The sequence below is a fragment of the Salvelinus alpinus genome, chromosome 20 (assembly GCF_045679555.1).
Source record: "Salvelinus alpinus chromosome 20, SLU_Salpinus.1, whole genome shotgun sequence".
NCBI classification, from domain to species: domain Eukaryota; kingdom Metazoa; phylum Chordata; class Actinopteri; order Salmoniformes; family Salmonidae; genus Salvelinus; species Salvelinus alpinus.
The window spans coordinates 45,790,990-45,810,813 of NC_092105.1; the positions used below are offsets into that span (position 1 = coordinate 45,790,990).

The 19,824-nt window shown below is 43.9% G+C and overlaps 1 protein-coding gene and 1 long non-coding RNA gene across 3 annotated transcripts in view; both read right to left on the minus strand.

The window, feature by feature from the left end:
- Window positions 1-767: 767 nt before the first annotated feature.
- On the minus strand, window positions 768-3,806 carry LOC139546999 (uncharacterized). The gene is made up of 2 exons (XR_011669302.1): window positions 1,464-3,806; window positions 768-1,110 (listed from the first exon to the last, which is right to left on the minus strand). It is a non-coding gene; the product is annotated as an uncharacterized lncRNA (long non-coding RNA).
- A 2,641-nt stretch (window positions 3,807-6,447) lies between these two features.
- The window catches only part of LOC139546997 (lactase/phlorizin hydrolase-like), a 38,121-nt gene continuing 24,744 nt past the window's right edge, over window positions 6,448-19,824 (minus strand). For both annotated transcript variants that reach the window (XM_071356023.1, XM_071356022.1), the window contains exons 6-17: window positions 17,753-18,422; window positions 16,987-17,638; window positions 15,295-16,848; window positions 14,780-15,048; window positions 14,398-14,688; window positions 14,036-14,234; window positions 13,568-13,770; window positions 13,185-13,291; window positions 12,804-12,935; window positions 12,342-12,565; window positions 11,941-12,177; window positions 6,448-6,874 (exon numbers count right to left, since the gene is read on the minus strand). In XM_071356023.1, coding sequence (XP_071212124.1) covers window positions 6,663-6,874; window positions 11,941-12,177; window positions 12,342-12,565; window positions 12,804-12,935; window positions 13,185-13,291; window positions 13,568-13,770; window positions 14,036-14,234; window positions 14,398-14,688; window positions 14,780-15,048; window positions 15,295-16,848; window positions 16,987-17,638; window positions 17,753-18,422 — 4,750 coding nt within the window. In that variant the 3' untranslated portion in view covers window positions 6,448-6,662. The remainder of the gene's footprint in view (window positions 6,875-11,940; window positions 12,178-12,341; window positions 12,566-12,803; window positions 12,936-13,184; window positions 13,292-13,567; window positions 13,771-14,035; window positions 14,235-14,397; window positions 14,689-14,779; window positions 15,049-15,294; window positions 16,849-16,986; window positions 17,639-17,752; window positions 18,423-19,824) is intronic.

Consider the following 19,824-nt stretch of genomic DNA (forward strand, 5'->3'; position numbering starts at 1 on the left):
AGTTTCTAAAATAGCCTGGAGAGGTTGAGCTAGGTGGGAGGGAGCACCATGGAGGCAACAGAAGGCGCAAAAAAAAAAAGTTACTGTAGCCTGTTTTCGCCTTCTGTTGCCTCCATGGCAAACATTTTGAATACTGGAGAGAGAGAGACATGACAGTACCAGAGATACACCCCCACATAGCCTGCTCAAAGAAGGCCGGCACAAACGGAGGGACACAAAACCAACCATAAATGATGCACACACAAGAAAGATCTCACTAATAGCCATCATTGAATGGAATAGGAAATGGGTATCTATCTATTCTCCTATTGAAATGAAGCATGTGTTCTCACTTATCTGACAGTGTGGCGCTCCAATGCTTGATAAAGCAGGCAGAGGTAACACTTTCCTTGGAGTGGATTGTGGTGGGGCCTTTTCATAACTAGAAGTTGATTAATTACATTTTATTTTGCGCATGTCCCATTTATTATATTACATCTAGCTAGCTAGCTTGCTAATGTATGTCACAAAACCTAACAAGTGAGCTTGCTTGTCAACTCTCTACCAAGCTACATAATGTTAGCTAGCTAACATTGTTTCAGTAATGTTCTGTAACAATGTTAGTCACTTGGAAGTCTCAAAAAGGTGAGGCAACTATACTGCCAAGCACCATTACAGCTGCTAACGTTAACGTTACAGCCGAGCACCATTACAGTTATCACTCTTATAAGGGATTTGCGTCAATTCAAATCTGGTATCAGAACAAAATGTGATTCAGAGTCACCGAATATACTTTAAGTATTTTTATTAAACTCAAGCGATAAATGGTAAATGCAATTTTCGTATATACGGGTTCACTGTACCACCCCGCAGGGTAGAACAGGGAACTGGCAGGATGTAAGTAAACAGCTGTTCTTATACTGTGACAGACTAGTTCCAACCCGTCTGTTGGCCTGTCACAGTAGAGGCTGAGCGTGGTTTAAACTTTGCTCAGCCTATCGCCGGCGCTCAGGCTAGTCCCAGCCTCTTGGCGCTCTTTGGTGTCCCGGCGCTGTTGCTGTGTAGATTACGCTCCCTCACCCCAGAGACTGAGGTCAGACAGCTCTGCAACATTGTCTGAGCTATTTGCACCTGCATACAAAGCACACTGTTCTCGCTCAAGGCTAACCACAGCTTCCCAGCACACTTATCTGGGGCTAACTGTTACTTCCAGCACACACAAACAGACGCTAATATTATATCACATGTGATATAGCATTGGGTTATAGTGCAATAAACACAAATCCTAACACTCTCAAACAGAGAAATGCACATGAAACGTTAGCTAGCCTCCAATGCAAAATGTAAGTAGGTTCTAAATGATCATTATGCTCAAAAACACATGCATTATGTCAATATCCTGACTGGTTTTACATTCCATTCACAAACATCACAGATAACATTAGCTAGCTACTGCAGCTGGCGCAACGTCTTGGTAATGTTACCTGTCGAGCAGAAAACAGGCCATCTCTGCATCAGACTTCAGCCCTTTTATTGCCATAACTTCTCTCCAGTGATTAAAATTGTTACCCATATTTACTCATTTTTTCCCACAAGCCTTATCATTTAGTCGCTTTGCTAAACTTCTTTTTTTGGCCCCTGTATCCGCAACAAGTGGGGCTGGACGCTTGCCTAAAATCTGACATTGTTGATTGCGCTCGGAAGAAGATGACCACGCCTCCGAGTGACGCTGCTCAAAGAGGGAGGCTGCAGCCCTCCAATTCGAAAACAAGAGACGCACCAACTTTTGTTGACCAATAGGAAAACTGAAAATCTGAATGCAATTTTGTAAGGGCCCAAAGCATAAAAAATATAATAATAGTGAAACACTATCATTCCACTATTAATGCAGATATATTATGGACATTATAATGCAAAAATTATACATAATGCTCCTTTAAGGTCCATGAGTTGGACACAGCCCTAGCCAGAGCCATAAACTGAACAAAAATATAAACGCAACATGCAACAATTTCATTGATTTTACGGAGTTACAGTTCCTATGAGGAAATCAGTCAATTGAAATAAATTCATTAGGCCCTAATCTATGGATTTCACATGACTGGAAATGCAGATACACATCTGTTGGTCACAGATACCTTAAAAAAGCTCACTAACAGGGATATAAACAAATTTGTGCACAAATGTTGTTTTTTTGTGGGTATGGGAAATTTTTTAATACAAGTGTATTACCAGCTGGGCACATCAATCCTAGACGATGGTGCAGATCTAGCACCCACCATCAGCTGCCTAGGCTAGGGCAAAAGGTGTTCCTAGGATAGGGACACTTTAAAGTGAGTTACCCAGGTTCTGGAAGTAGGCCCTGGAGCCCACAGGAAGGGGATGACTGCAGTCAAAGGCATCAATCCCTGATTGAATGGCTAAAGGCTTGGTGCTCAGGTCCCTTACTAAGTGATTGGTCAGGGGTCCTGAAAGAAGCATGAAGTCTTGTTGGTCATCTTCCACTTGACATTGGCAGTCATAGAGACAAAGCAGGTACAGAGACGGAATCCTCCCTAGGGATCTCATCTTGCTTATAGTGGAAGTCCACACGGTGCTAGCCTTTTATAATGGTGTTTTTTTACTAACTTGAACTCTGACACACACACGGATCGCTACATAATCATTACATGTAGCAGTTCTCCACTGATGCAATGGTTTATGGTGCTTGTAATGATAGTTGCAACCTTGAGTGGCTCTGAAGGGCCTCAGAAGTAAATATCTTCGTGTAGGGCAACCCAACCCCTGAAGTGACTCTTCTTATCAAATGTATGCAATCATTTCCTCTGTGTTGTCTTAGGAATTCAGCATTCTCTTTGTTGATCTTACCAACCTCCATTGTCTCACCTCTGAGAAGCAGAGGTTACATCATATAACTCTAATATCTGATTGGAGGTTAACTTTACAGTGATACTATTGGTCAACAACTCAGATTTTGAATCCAAACAACCCAGATGCTTATGCCCTAGGCCGTCATTGTAAATAAGAATTTGTTCTTAACTGACTTGCCTAGTTAAATAAATAAAAATTTAAAAAACGGTTGTTGTTTCTTATTTTTCTTCCTGAACTGTTATGGTGAGAGACTCTTTCTCTCTCTCTTTCTTTCTTTCTCTCTTTCTTTCTTTCTTTCTTTCTCTACTCTACCCCTTTCTTTTGGTGCATGGCCTTTCAGGCTATGATTTCTCTCTTTCTCTCTCTGATCATGCCTTGCTTTGTTATTGTAATTATTGCCTTGTAACTTAAGCTTCATGTCTTTTTATGTGAATCCATTCATTTTACAAGGTAATTAAATACAAAAAATTTACAATTCCATTCTCAGATATTTATTGATTGCCTATTACTGTAGCTCAACTTTATGGCGTCAGATACAAATTTGAATAGGCCTTGTGTCTTATTACGAGCATGTGAGGTATTTATAATATCATATATATACTGTATATACACATGTCAAATATTACTGCCCACTACATTTGCAGAGGTCGAAATAATAGACGTGCAGCCCTGCTACAGTGTAAACACACATTCTGTATGCATGCGCGCACGTACACAACTGGAACTCTGAACCCAATTAACAGGAGGGATAAACACAGTTTAGGTAGGAAATATCCCAAAACATGGGTATGCCAAGTACAGGTATCAGTGACAAAATTGATAATGAGCTTAATAGCACCAGTCACTTTGGTAACACTTTGGCAACAAACATGAATAAACTTTTAAAAATAAGTATTTCATTATTTTTGAACATTTATACAATTAATTTGAACTTTTAGCATTGATAATAATGTCTTAAGCATTTAAACATTTATACGCATTTATAATGGTTTATTCATGAAATGTATTTTTAGTGTTACAGATTATTTTAAAAGACACATTATTTTAAAGAATTCTAGATGCTTTCTTTACTGCGCCCAATTTCAAGACAGTACCCTCGGTTTTACAATCGTCATTATTTACATCATGTATAACTTCTATACCATTTTCAAGTATGGAAATGTTTAATACATCTTCTTAAGGCTAGGGGGCAGTATTTTGACATACGGATTAAAAGTGTGCCCAAAGTAAACTGCCTACTACTCAGGCCCAGAAGCTAGGATATGCATATTATTAGTAGATTTGGATAGAAAACACTCGGAAGTTTCTAATACTGTTTGAATAATGTCTGTGAGTATAACAGAACTGATTTGGAAACCCCGAGCACAATCCATCCAGGGAAACATTTTTTTGAGGTCAATGTGTTTTCCATTTGTTTTCTATTGGAAGCTCTTTTTAATAGGAATTTGCTTGCAGTTCCTATGGCTTCCACTAGATGTCAACAGTCTTTAGAAATTGGTTGATGTTTTTCTTTTGAGAAATGAAGAAGTAGTCCTGTTATTTCCATGTGTCACTCAGAGGGACTCAAGTCTTTTGTTACGCGAGACCTGGAACGCGCTTCACTTTGTTTTCTTCCCGGTATTGAACACAGTTTATCCCGTCTTAAATTTGATCGATTATTTACATTTTAAGGTACCTAAGGTTGGATTAGGAAAGTTATTTGACATGTTTGGACCAAGTTTACATGTAACTTATTAGATACTTTGTAGGCATGTTGGGCGAGTTGGAACCGGTGTATTTCTGAATCAAACGTGCCAAATAAATTGACATTTTAGGGATATAAAGAAGGAATTTATCGAACAAAAGGACCATTTGTGATGTTTCTGGGACATTTTGGAGTGCCAACAGAAGAAGATCTTCAAAGGTAAGGCATGAATTATATCGTTATTTCTGACTTGTGTAGCACCTGCCTGGTTGAAATATGATTTTCATGTGTTGGTATGCGGGGCGCTGTCCTCAGATAATCGCATGGTCTGCTTTCGCCGTAAAGCCTTTTTGAAATCTGACACTGATTCTTAAAAAGTTAAGCTGTATTTTGATGTATAACACTTGTATGTTTTATGAATTCTTATTATGAGTATTTCTGTTTTTGAATTTGGCGCGCTGCAATTTCACTGGATGTTGTCAAATCAATCCCGTTAACGGGATTCAAGTGGGAATGGGGGTGAAGGGATCCCTTAATATCCTCATCTCATAAATACAGATTTTTTGTTCCTACGGATAGTACACAACCAGAGCTTATCACTCTCTTTCCCCAAGATATTGTGGTTATTTAGTACATTTACAGACATATTCATACCCTTTACTCAGTACTTTGTTGAAGCACAATACTTTATTACAGCCTCGAGTCTTCTTGGGTATGATGCTACAAGCTTGGCAAACCTTTATTTGGGGAGTTTCTCCCATTCTTCTCTGCAGATCCTCTTAAGCTCTGTCAGGTTGGATGGGGAGCATCGCTGCACAGCTATTTTCAGGTCTCTCCAGAAATGTTTGATTGGGTTCAAGTCCGGGCTCTGGCTGGGCCACTCAAGGATATTCAGAGACTTGTCCCAAAGTCACTCCTGCGTTGTCTTGGCTGTATGCTTAGGGTTGTTGTCCTATTGGAAGATGAACCTTCGCCCACAGTCTGAGGTTTTGAGTGCTCTGGAGCAAGTTTTTATCAAGGATCTCTTTGTACTTTGCTCCGTTCATCATTACCTCTATCCTGACTAGTCTCCCAGTCCCTGCTGTTGAAAAACATCCCCACAGCATGATGCTGCCACCACCATGCTTCACAGGGGTGGTTGCAGGTTTCCTCCAGACGCGACGCTTGGCATTCAGGCCAAAGAGTTCAATCTTGGTTTCATCAGACGAGAGAATCTTGTTTTTCATGGTCTGAGAGTCCTTTGGGTGCCTTTTGGCAAACTCCAAGCGGGCAGTCATGTGTCTTTTACTGAGGAGTGGCTTCCGTCTGGCCACTCTACCACCTGGTGGAGGGCTGCAGAGATTGTTGTCCTTCTGGAAGGCCCTCCCGTCTCCACAGAGGATCTCTGGAGCTCTGTCAGAGGTGACCATCGGGTTCTTGGTCACTTCCCTGATTGGCCCTTCTCCCCCGATTGCTCAGTTTGGCTGGGCGGCCAGCTCTAGGAAGAGTCTTGGTGGTTCCAAACTTCTTCTATTTCAGAATGATGGGTACAACTGTGTTCTTGGGAAACCTTCAATGCTGCAGAAATGTTTGGGTACCCTTCCCTAGATCTGTGCCTCGACGACACAATCCTGTCTGACCTTTAAATGATGGTTTGGCTGTTTAGTTGCTTGACTAATAAAGATATTTTGTAGACATCAATGACTACATTATTTGCATTGCACCTTTATTGGTGCTGGGAGGGGGACCTGGGACTTTGTAGAATGTTACTGACTAAAATGCCTTCTGATTGCGTTGATGAAATCGAGTATACACTGTGACATTAAAGGAGGAACAACTGTATTGTAAACACCCAATCTAATCTAAAGACCAGAGGATCTGATGCAACAGCGTCCTCTATTGGATAACTGATTATAATGACCATAGACTGGAAATACTTCAAAAGTTAGTCCTTTATTTCTTAAAATAAGAAGGTAATGTTTGGTGCAGACACAAATGATTCATCAGATATATAAGCAACAACTCATTTTCCTATACCACAAATAGACAGGCACTTTTCAGGTTGAGTATTGACAGATTATTTTAGAAACAGAGACAATGAGACATTTATGTTGGATGGGGGCAGAGGCTTCTCGCACTCTTTATGTGTTCAGAGCTTCTCCATCCTCACAGATTCCACAGAGGATCTGTCTGACTTCCGGTACAGATAGGTTACAGCGATGACTGAGAGGACACCCGTAATGGAGAGAGCAAAGACGCTGTAGAGGGCTACCTCAGCACTGCCAGATGACAGCTCCATACCGAGGAAGCTCACGTTCTCTACTGGTAAGATAGGCGAGGAGGTGGAGGGTGCACTCGTTCCTGGGGTAAGAGAATAAATTCATTGAAATTAATCAGACAACGTGTTCAGATGTATCGGTAAGATTGAAAATCAAGTGCATTTCCCCATTCGAGAACTTCCTTGTAAACAAAAAAAAGGGTGTCATTACTTTTATGAAAACACATTACAACACGACAAGGAAACATTTAAGGAGATACTCCTTTTGTTGCAAAACAAATACATGATTTATTGTCGCATAGACAGGATAGGTGCTGTCAAATGTGTTGTTTTACAGGGTCAGCCATAGTAGTACAGCACCCCTGGAGCAAATTTAGGGTTAAGAAAATAAAAATAAAATGAAATTGTATATGTCACATGCGCCAAATACAACAGACCTTATCGTGAAATGCTTACATAAGGTCTACTACACCTGTTGTATTCAGGGGTGCTGTACTACTATGGCTGACCCTGTAAAACAATGTGTTCAAGGGCATATTGACAGATTTTTCACCTTGGCAGCCTGTGTATTTGAACCAGTGACCTTTCGGTTACTGGCCCAACACTGTTAGGCTACCTGCTGCCCCTGATATCAGTGCATACATTGCCTTGCAAAAGTATTCATCCCCCTTGGCGTTTTTCCTATTTTGTTGCATTTCAACCTGTAAATTAAATAGATTTTTATTTGGATTTCATGTAATGGACATTCACAAAATAGTCCAAATTGGTGAAGTGAAATGAAAGAAATAACTTGTTACAAAAAAACAAACACAAAAAAATATCAGAAACTTTGAACATCCCACGGAGCACCATTAAATCCATTATTAAGAAATGGAAAGAATATGGCACCACAACAAACCTCCCAAGAGAGGGCCGCCACCAAAACTCATGGACCAGGTAAGGAGGGCATCAATCAGAGAGGCAACAAAGAGAGCAAAGATAACCCAGAAGGAGCTGCAAAGCTCCACAGCGGAGATTGAAGTATCTGTCCATAGGACCACTTTAAGCCGTACACTCCACAGCGCTGGGCTTTACGGAAGAGTGGCCAGAAAAAAAGCAATTGATTAAAGAAAAAAATAAGCAAACTCATTTGGTGTTCGCCAAAAGGCATGTGGGAGACTCCCCAAACATATGGAAGATGGTACTCTGGTCAGATGAGACTAAAATTGAGCTTTTTGGCCATCAAGGAAAAAGCTACAGTTGAAGTCAAAAGTTGACATACACTTAGGTTGGAGTCATTAAAACTAGTTTTTCAACCACTCCACAAATTTCTTGTTAACAAACTGTAGTTTTGGCAAGTCGGCCAGGACATCTACTTTGTGCATGACAAGTAATTTCTCCAACAATTGTTTGAAGACAGATTATTTCACTTAATTCACAGTATCACAATTCAAGTGGGTCAGAAGTTTACATACACTAAGTTGACTGTGACTTTAAACAGCTTGGAAAATTCCAGAAAATGTCATGGCTTTAGAAGCTTCTGATAGGCTAATTGACATCATTTGAGTCAATTAAGGTCACAGTTATGAATACTTAGGACACTAAAGAGGCCTTTCTACTGACTCTGAAAAAACACCAAAAGAAAGTTGTCCAGGGTCCCTGCTCATCTGCGTGAACGTGCCTTAGGCATGCTGCAAGGAGGCATGAGGACTGCAGATGCGGCCAGGGCCTAAGACAGTGCTACAGGGAGACAGGACGAACAGCTGATCGTCCTTGCAGTGACAGACCATGTGCAACAACACCTGCACAGGATCGGTACATCTGAACATCACACCTGCGGGACTGGTACAGGATGGCAACAACAACTGCCCGAGTTACACCAGGTACGCACAATCCCTCCATCAGTGCTCAGACTGTCCGAAATAGGCTGAGAGAGGCTGGACTGAGGGCTTGTAGGTCTGTTGTAAGGCAGGTCCTCACCAGACATCACCGGCAACAACTTCACCAATGGGCACAAACCCACCGTCATTGGACCAGACAAGACTAGCAAAAAGTGCGCTTCACTGACGAGTCGCGGTTTTGTCTCACCAGGGGTGATGGTCGCATTCACGTTTATCGACGAAGGAATGAGGGTTACACAGAGACCTGTACTCTGGAGCGGGATAGATTTGGAGGTGGAGGGTCCGTCATGGTCTGGGGCAGTGTGTGACAGCATCATCGGACTGAGCTTGTTGTCATTGCAGGCAATATCAACGCTGTGCGTTACAGGGAAGACATTCTCCTCCCTCATGTGGTACCCTTCCTGCAGGCTCATCCTGACATGACCCTCCAGCATGACAACGCCACCAGCCATACTGCTCGTTTTGTGCGTGATTTCCTGCAAGACAGGAATGTCAGTGTTCTGCCATGCCCAGCGAAGAGGTCGGATCTCAATCCTGTGGAGCACATCTGGGACCTGTTGGATCGGAGGATGAGGGCTGGGGCCATTCCGTCTAGAAATGTCTGGGAACTTGCAGGTGCCTTGGTGGAAGAGTGGGGCAACATCTCACAGCAAGAACTGGCAAATCTGGTGCAGTCCATGAGGAGGAGATGCACTGCAGTACTTAATGCAGCTGGTGGCCACACCAGATACTGACCGCTACTTTTAATTTTGACCTCCCCTTTGTTCAGGGACACATTATTCCATTTCTGTTAGTCACATGTCTGTGGAACTTGTTCAGTTTATGTCTCAGTTGTTGAATCTTATGTTCATACAAATATTTACACATGAAAATACGCAGTTGACATTGAGACATTTTTTTGCTTTTTTTTTTTTAGTTTACAATTACTATTGTACTGGGAATAGGGGCCAGGTGTGCATAATGAAAGTTCCGGAGGGATCCGTGACAGTACTGCACCAACAGTGAAGCGCCACCGGCCTCAAGGGTGATCACAGGGGGCCTCCCGGGTGGCGCAGTGGTCTAGGGCACTGCATCGCACTCTGGGTTCGCGCCCAGGCTCTGTCGCAGCCGGCCGCGACCGAGAGGTCCGTGGGGCGACGCACAATTGGCCTAGCGTTGTCCGGGGTTAGGGAGGGTTTGGCCGGTAGGGATATCCTTGTCTCGTCGTGCACTAGCGACTCCTGTGGCGGGCCGGGCGCAGTGCGCGCTAACCAGGTCGCCTGGTGCACGGTGTTTCCTCCGACACATTGGTGCGGCTGGCTTCCGGGTTGGATGCGCGCTGTGTTAAGAAGCAGTGCGGCTTGGTTGGAGGACGCATGGCTTTCGACCTTCGTCTCTCCCGAGCCCGTACGGGAGTTGTAGCGATGACACAGTAACTACTAACAATTGGATACCACGAAAAGGGGGGGGGGGGGGAGGTGATCACAGAAACGCAGTGCGGGTCGATCAGGACCCAATGCAGCTGCCGAAGATACGTCATCGTCGGATGGGCCAGTTGTCGCTGCTGAAGTTGCGTTGTCGGACCGACCCGTTGTGGCGAAGTCGGACGGGTCTGTTGCAGCTACCGAAGTTGCAGCGGCGGCGGACGGACCAGTCGCAGCGTCGTCGGACGGGCCATTCCCGCTGTCTCCCTTAATGGTTGATTATTCTGTCAGGTTGGTATGAATAATTTGGGAGACAGGCGCAGGAATGCATAATAGGGTTTTTAAATTTACCCAAATTACGGCGTGCCGTGTAAAGACACGCATCGAAGACCAAACAAACACGATACAAAAACACAGGGTTGAAACACAAACAAAAGAGCGAGGAGTACCTTGAATAAATAACACACGCGCACAATGATTAACACACGGGACGAGAACCGTAATCATCTGCGCAATCCACAATGGTACGAAAGCCAAAACACACAGCACAGGTACTCACACGCACCAACGGACAAAGTACCTATAATCGACCGGACACTGGTAAACCAAGGGCACACTTATACAATTACTAATCACTGGGAATAGGGGCCATGTGTGCATAATGACAAGATTGCTGTTGCATCCAACTTGAAAGAGCTGGAGCAGTTTTGCCTTGATGAATGGGCAACAATCCCAGTGGCTAGATGTGCCAACCTTATAGAGACATACCCCAAGAGACTTGCAGCCGTAATTGCTGCAAAAGGTGGCTCTACCAAGTATTGACTTTGGGGGGTGAATAGTTATGCACGCTCAAGTTTTCCGTTTTTTTTGTCTTATTTCTTGTTCGTTTCACAAGAAAAAATATTTTGCATCTTCAAAGTGGTAGGCATGTTGTGTAAATCAAATGATACATCCCCTCCAAAAATCTATTTTAATTCCAGGTCGTAAGGCAACAAAATAGGAAAAATGCCAAGGGGGTTGAATACTTTCGGAAAGCCACTGTTTATCTATAAATCTCAGGACACCTACTTTCTCTATGGGAATAGAGTAGTAAATACTTTAGGTTTTCTGACACACAAAAAAAATATGCCAGATATGAACATAAAATTGTGTTTGTGTCACGCCCTGATCTGTTTCACTTGTTCCTGTGATTGTCTCCGCTCCCTCCAGGCGTCACTTATTTTCCCCAGTGTATTTATCCCTGTGTTTCCTGTCTCTCTGTGCCAGTTCGTCTTGTATGTTTAATCAAGTCAACCAGCGTGTTTTTCCCGTACTCCTTTTTGCTATTCTCCTTTTTCTTGTCCTCCCGGTTTTGACCCTTGCCTGTTTCTGGACTCTGTACCTGCCTGCCTGACCATTCTGCCTCCCTTGAACACGAGCCTGTCTGCCACTCTGTACCTCCTGGACTCTGATCTGTTTTTGACCTTTTGTCTGTCCACAACGATTCTCTTGCCTACCCCTTTGGATTATTAAACATTGTAAGACTCCAACCATCTGTCTCCTGTGCCTGCATCTGGGTCTCGCCTTGTGCCTTGATAACATAATGACATCCTTTTGTTTACAATAACCACTGCACTTAAGCAGTGCAAAGTTCAAAGTGGGTAAACTCCTCTTTAAAAAAAACTTGAAGGAGTTTATAAAAACCCTTCCAATCACTTTCTGTCTTTTTTAAGTTTGTGTGATAACTTTTATGGTTTGCAGGTGTGATATGGTGTGTGTGTAAAACATACAGAATTATCAATCACTTTAAACATGTTTTTTCCCATCTGAAATGCACTGTGTGCAACAGTGTTGCATCCACTGAGATTGAGAATGTTGTCACTCTACCTTCGGGCTCAGGATTCAAACACTCGTGAGGCCCCAGAGTGGGGTCAGGGAATCCATTGCAGGTGATGATGGTGGCATAGCGGGCAACAGAGTTCTTGGCTACTCGTGGAAGTTTGGAGTCAGAACGGTTCACATAGAACAGGCCGAATCTCTCTGAGAAGCCAGTGGCCCACTCTAGATTGTCCATCAGAGACCAGGCTGTGTAGCCTCGAATGTCCACCCCATCCAGCAAATATGCTGAAAAGAGAGGAGAAAACCAAATGTGGCTCTATAAAGGTTCACAGAACATTTCATTAAGTTGTGGGAATGTTTTCCAAAACATTAAAGATGGTGTTTCACTTGTAAATTATATTTCATACTGTCAAATATAGAAATACTTCCTTGTTATTGTGGCATGTTACCTTTGAGGAGCTGATTGATGTAATTCTCATAGTAGTGAATCCTGTGGACATCGTTCAGATCCACTGGCCCTCGCGCCGAGATCCCATTCTCTGTGATGATGATGGGTGGGTTGCCGTACTCCTCCTTGATGAAGTTGAGAATCTTGCGGAATCCAAATGGGGAAACCTTCAGCCAGCCAGAGCCAGAGTCCAGCCAGGTGCGATCAGCAATCGTTCCAGCGCCCCTAATACACACAGTAAAATTACAGAATATTTCATTAAATATGGGTTTGGAAATGGAACAGGACATCAATTTGAAACAAGGACGTACAGAAGAACTATAATACATTCATAAACTATAAATAGCACTTACAGGTTGACTTCATATAGTTATATACACATCTCCAGTTTTTGATCTAACTATGAGATAAATATTTTCAGGTATGTCCTGTATAGTGTAGGCTCTTATGGCTGATTTCTCACCTGTCTGCATCGTAGTGCTGTAGGTTCCCATACTCAACAGGGAATGCCAGGACAGTTGTGTAGTGGTTGAACCCAAAGTAATCATATGTACCTTTGACCCTCTGGATCTCTGCAGGGGAAAACTCAGGAAGCCTGTAAAAAAAGTTCATAGCCAGTTGACCATATTTACATTTACATTTAAGTCATTTAGCAGACGCTCTTATCCAGAGCGACTTACAAATTGGTGCATGTGTATCATATAGCCAGTTCAGAGCGTTTTATCTGTGAATCACTAATTCTTTATTTTATATTTAGGGTTTGAGTCATATCATTTCCTCAGAATGAATGCAAATTCTTCTATGGCTTTTTAAAATTAGCACTACTAATAAATATTTATCTTACCGTGATTTAGATAGGCCTGCTGCTAGGCTCCTCTCTCGAATGATTGTCTTCATTGTGTCACTGTAGTCTCCATTGAATATAGGGTGGGCAAACCAGCCGATGTAGAACTGCAACAGGAGAAAGGAACCAATAGTGTCACTGAATAAGCTGGGAAACGACAGAAAAAGAATGTAGTCACTCTTCATGTAACTCTTTAGTATGATGTTTGTTTGGACCATCATTGAGGCCTTTTGTGTACTGTGCCAAATATGGGAAATGTGGTACATACTATACAGGAACTCTACATACACGGTTATGTTTTACACAGGATACTACACTATAGTTTCACTGATGTAGTGGAGAGAATTTTGATGACTGATGCAATGCGAGGCATTAGACTGTACCTGAACAACGCGCCGTGCAGCTTCTACGTCCTCCTGCTTGTAGGGGTTCCGTGGCTCTGACCAGTCTGAGTTGATGGTGATGGAGATAATGCCGCCCTGCCTGGTGCGGTAGTTATCGTTGTACAGGTGCCAGGCTTCGGCATGGGCTTTGATGAGGTTGTGGCCCACTATGTAGGGCAGTGTGCCAGGTCTGAAGCTGATGCCTGGCCATAGAAGGATTATTATTTTAACTTCATCTTGAAGACACTTCAATAAATACGATCTCTTTCTACAGTTATTTTAAGGGGTCGAAATGATTTTTTTTGCTTTCGATTCTCTTTTTAAAGCTATTGTATTTAGAAGCTATTTAGCATATCAACGATACGATTGTTTACTGTTACTACAGACACACACTGAAAACGGTCAACAATTGTTTGGCAAATACAAGCCAAATGCATATTTGTTTAGTCTGAATTACAGAGGTAGTACCTGGGGCGGCAGCTCCATAGCCGTGGCCAATATTGGCTATATTGTAAGGCTCATTGATGGTGATCCAGAACTTCACTTTGTCTCCAAGGTGAGTGAAGATAAAATCAGCATATTCTCTGAATCGGTCAATGATACTGTCGTTCTCCCAGCCCCCCACATCCTGCAGAGCCTGAGGGAGGTCCCAGTGGTAGAGGGTAATCTGGAGAGAGGAACATTCATGAAGAGAGGAAACGATTATTTACCTCAGGGGTTTAATGTGTCAATTCAGGTTTTTCAAAGTGCATGTTTAATTAACTCCCTTTGATATAGTAAATTACATATTATCCCAGTCATGAGCATGTCTTCATGGCCACTAAACTCACATGAGGCTGTATGTTGGCAATGAGAAGTGCGTCAACCAGTCTACGGTAGTAGTTGAGGCCAGCCTCGTTGATGTTTTTGGTGGTGCCATCGGGGAGCACCCTGGACCAGGATATAGAGAAGCGGTAGTGGGTCACCTTCAGCCTCCTCAGCATAGCCACATCCTCCTCCACCTTATTATAACTATCACAGGCAATATCCCCTGTGTCATCATTGAACACTCTAAGAGGAGTGTGGGCAAACTTATCCCAGATACTGAGGCCCTTTCCATCTGCTCTCCAGCCCCCCTCAATCTGGACAAGAGATATAAAATGACAAGGTAAACATATTGTGGTGCTTTTATTGGCATTTGACTTTTCAAAATTGTTTTCAGTGAGCAGTCACCTGGTAAGATGCTGTTGCTGTGCTCCAGATGAAATCTTTACGGAAGTTTCCATAAATGGGTGTACCATCCTCGGATTGAGGGAAACCGTTGTCCCTCATGACTTGATAGTAGTAGTGGGCTGAACGTTTGGGCGTCCTGGGTCGGCTTGGGTGAGTAAAGTCCACATGGTGGAGACCAAAGCCCACTGTGTACCCATTGAGCCACTCAAAAGAGTCCATAAGAGATGAGACACTGTAACCCCTCACCTTCACACCATCCATGTCATGGGCTAAGGGGACATGAGAGAAGATTTACTTTTGGAAGATTACTTTTTTTTTTACAGCAAATGTTGGAAATTCCTAGCAAAGTAAGTTGCCTTTGCTTGCCCCTTGGTATTCTGCTCAGTCTGTACTCATTCATCGATGCAATTAGAAGGCATTATAGTCAGTGACATAGTACAAAGTCCCCCCAACCTCCCACCACCTCTTGAAGGTGAAATGAGCAACTTGTAGGGAAATATATCATTAGATCTTACCTTTCAAAGCCTCATCGATGTAGGTTTTGTAGTAGAATATTCTGTCAGTGTCATCCACTGTGGTCTTTGGAGCCGTTGGAACTCCATTCTCTGTGACATAAATCTCTGGATCTCCATACTCCTCCTTGATCCAGTTGAGGAGTCTCCGTAAGCCCCATGCTACAGCCCTCTGCCCTTTGATGGCAGTTGTGGGGGAATCACCCTCCTCCTCCTCTCCAACATCCTGGTCGTTATAATAGGACTGAGGACTAAGCCTGGCAGTTACTTGACGTATCACCTTAGTGGTATAAGCATTTATACAGAAGACATCAGCAGTACCTCTGATGTAGGCCTTATCATCATTGGTGAACGTGGGGAGCCTGGAATCTGGCAGGCCTTGGAGCTCACTCTTGTTGCCCACCTGCCACTTCATGGCGTCGGGGTAATCACCGGTTTTGAAGATTGGGTGAGCGAACCAGCCAAGCTGAAACTGCAGGGCACGGTCTGCAGCCATGACTTCCCGGGGGATGTTGACATCTTTGGGCTCAGCCCAGTTTGCGTTGAGGGCGATGGAGACCAGACCGCCTTGGGATTTGCGGTATTTCTTGTCATAGGTGTGGTACACCGTGGCATGTGCCTTTAGAAGGTTATGAGCGACTCTATATGGTGCATCCCCAGGCTTCCTGACATTTGGTGGGATCTGCCCCAGACCGTATCCTGACCATGCAATTGTATAGGGTTGGTTGAAGGTCAACCAAAACTTTACTCGCTTCCCAAAGGTGGAAAAACAGAAGTCACAGAAGTCGTTAAAGATCTCAACCATCTGGATGTTGTCCCAGCCATCAAGGTCCTGCAGGGCCTGAGGGAGGTCCCAGTGGTAGAGTGTCACCATGGGGGTTATGTTATAAGCTAGTAGGCCGTTAATGAGCCTGTTGTAGTAGTTAACACCCTTCTGGTTCAAGGAATTGCGCCGACCATCGGGAAAGATCCTGGACCAGGACAGGGAGAATCGGTAGGTCTTAACCCTTAGGGCCCTTAGCATGTACAGGTCTTCCTCTAGTCGGTGGTAACTGTCACAGGCTATGTCACCATTGGCATCTTCGGTAATACTGCCAGGCTTGTGGGTGAAGGTATCCCATACACTTGCACCCTTTCCGTCAACATTCCAGCCACCTTCTATCTGATAGGCTGAGGACGTCACTCCCCATTGAAAGCCCATTGGAAAGGTGCCGTAGTGGTAGAGCTTCCTCTGGAAATTGGACTGACTGGAGAACTTCTCCCAGACAACCTTGGATCTGGAGGGAACCTCGGATGGGGGCAGAGTGGGTTGCCGCATAACGGTTTGAAACTTTGGTTCTTGTTGTGGACTTCTTTCTCTTGTATCAGCAAACCCATTTCTCTTGATAATATCAGAGTAGAAATAGGCTGACTGCTTTGGGGTTCTGGGCCTGTTAGGGTCTTCAAAGTTGACATAGTGCAAACCAAACCTTTGGCTGTAGCCCTTTGGCCCCTCAAACCCGTCCATCAGTGACTGCACAGTGAACCGCTGCACATCCACTCCATCCAGATGGATTGCTGTTGAAAGTCAACCAAAGTCATCCTGGTAAACAATCCTTGTAAACAATCCTTATAAACAATCATTCTTACAGTCTCAAAACACTCCTTCTGTACAGGGCTAGGTGACCCCTGGTCTAACACATTCCAGAGACTTACCTTTCAGTGCTTCGTTGATGTAGCCCTTTAAGTACTCTGTACGCTCCGTGTCATTGATAGTGTCCCTGCTGTACCCTGTGGGTATCCCATTTCCAGTTATGTAGACGGGCACCTTAGTGACATTCAGATACTCTGCAGAAACATAGTTGAGCAGCCTACGGAGACCCCAGGGTGCAGAGTGTATCCAGTCAGACTCCGTAGAAGGCCAGGCGTGGTCCACATGAGCTTTGAAGTCTCCCACCCCCTCTGGTCCAGGCACGCAGCCACCATCACTGGCGTTGACCAGGCGAGAGGTGTAGTGGTTGAGCCCCAGGAAATCTGCCGTTCCGCGAATTCGCTTACTCTCTGCTGCAGTGAAGAAAGGGAGTATGGCAGGCACAGAGAGGGGACAATCCCGCCTTTTCTGCTCAATCTGAGACTTTAGCAAGGGTGGGTAGTCCCCATCCACAAAAATGGGATGGGCGAACCATCCCAGCATGAACTGCAGGTAGCGGTCTGCAGCCACTACATCTTCAGGCTTGGAAGAGGAGCTTGGAGGCTCAGCCCAGTTGGAGTCCAGGGCAATGCCTACTTTGCCTCCCTGGTCCTTCCGGTACTTGTCGTTGTAAACATGCCAGGCTTCAGCGTGGGACTTGAGCATGTTGTGAGTCACCTTTTTTTTGGGGGGGGGGGCACACAAAGGATCAAAATCATCAAAGAAATAATAATTACAATTCACAAAGTCAACAAAGGGTTATAGGGAAAGGAGTGATGCTAGTTCTCTCACCTGGTAGGAGGCAACCACATAGTCCTTTATTCCAGGGGGATGCTGACCGATACCGTACCCAGCATGGCTAATCACCCAGGGGCTACTGAAAGTGTTCCAGGTCCTAACCCTATCTCCAAACCTGAAGAAGCAGAAGTCGGCATAGTCTCTAAAGGCTTCTGCAATGGAAACATTGGTCCAGCCTCCATAGTCCTGGAGTGCCTGGGGAAGATCCCAGTGGTGCAGGGTCACAGCAGGTTCTATACCCGCCTCTATCAGCGCGTTGATCAGGCTGTCATAGTAAAGCGCACCTTTCTCAGAGTGGCTCCCCCAGTGGCCAGAGGGGAAAATGCGGGCCCAGGAGATAGAGAACTGGTAGGTTTTGACAAGTAGACCTCTCAGGAGGTAGACGTCATAGTCCACTTTATGGTAACTGTCACAAGCCAGGTCTGCAGTCTGATTCTCAAAGGCTTGGTGCTCATGGCCAAAGCGGTCCCAAAGGGTCTCACCCTTCCCATGCTCAGACCAGCCACCCTCGACTTTAAAGGACTCACTGGAAGTGGCCCACTGGAAGCCATCAGGAAAAGACTCATTCAGGAAGATGTCCCGCTCGGAAATGGTCTGAGTTCCAAACTTATCCCACACTCTCTGGTAGTTTACTGACAGTGCATCCCCAGTGTGCTCTGAAAGACTAGCCGAGCAAGAGAGGTGAAGAGCAACATTAAATACAGTGCCGTTATGAAAGTATTCACACCCCTTGACTTTTTCCACATTTTGTTTTGTGGGATTAAAATGGATTTGCCATTTTTTTGTCAACAATCTACACAAAATACTCTTATGTCAAAGTGGTAAATAAAAGACTAATATATCTTGATTAGATAAGTATTCAACCCCCTGAGTCAATACATGTTAGAATCGCCTTTGGCAGCAATTACAGTTGTGAGTCTTTCTGGGTAAATCTATAAGAGCTGGATTGTACAATATTTGCCCATTTATTCTTTAAAACATTCTTCAAGCTCTGTCAAGTTGGTTGTTGATCGTTACTAGACAGCTATTTTCAAGTCTTGCAATAGATTTTCAAGCCAATTTAAGTCAAATCCATAACTCGGCCACTCTAACATTCAATGTCATCTTGGTAAGCAACTCCAGTGTATATTTGGCCTTGTGTTTAAGGTAATTGTCCTGCTGAAAGGTGAATTTGTCTCCCAGTGTCTGTTGGAAAAAAGACTGAACCAAGTTTTCCTCTAGGATTGTTCCAGTGCTTAGCTCAAACTCCTTAGTCCTTGCCAATGACAAGCATGCCCATAACATGATGCAGCCACCACCATGCTTGAAAATTTGCCCCAAATATAACGTATTGTATTCATGACCAAAAATGACTTTCTTTGCCACATTTTTTGCAGTATTACTTTAGTGCCTTATTGAAAACAGGATGCATGTTGTGGAATATTTTATATTCTGTACAGGCTTCCTTCAATTCGCTCTCTCATTTATGTTAATATTGTGGAGTAACTCCAGTGTTGTTGATCCATTCTCAGTTATCTCTGTCATTCTGCCCCTGAGCAAGACATTTAACACACTGTTCCCCGGGCACCAAAGACATGGATGTCAATTAAGGCAGCCCCCCGCACCTCTCTGATTCAGAGGGGTTGGATTAAATGCGGAAGACACATTTCAGTTGAAGACATTCAGTTGTACAACTGACTAGGTATCCCCTTTCCCTTTCCTTTTATCACAGCCATTAAACTCTGTAACTGTTTTAAAATCACCATTGTCCTCATGGTGAAATCCCTGAGCGGGTTCCTTCCTCTTCGGCAACTGAGGTAGGAAGGGCGCCTGTATCTTTGTAGTGACTGGGTGTATTGATACACCATCCAAAGTGTAATTCTACCAATAGGTGCCCTTCTTTGCTAACTATTTGAAAACCTCCCTGGTCCTTGTGGTTGAATCTGTGCTTGAAATTCATTGATCAACTGTATACTGGAGCCTCAGAATGGAATAAGTTGCCTCTGCCTATAAAAACAATGTCGTTTCTGGACAGCTTTAAAAATAAAGTAAAAATATGTTTGATGTCTTCTGTGCCCATGTGAATA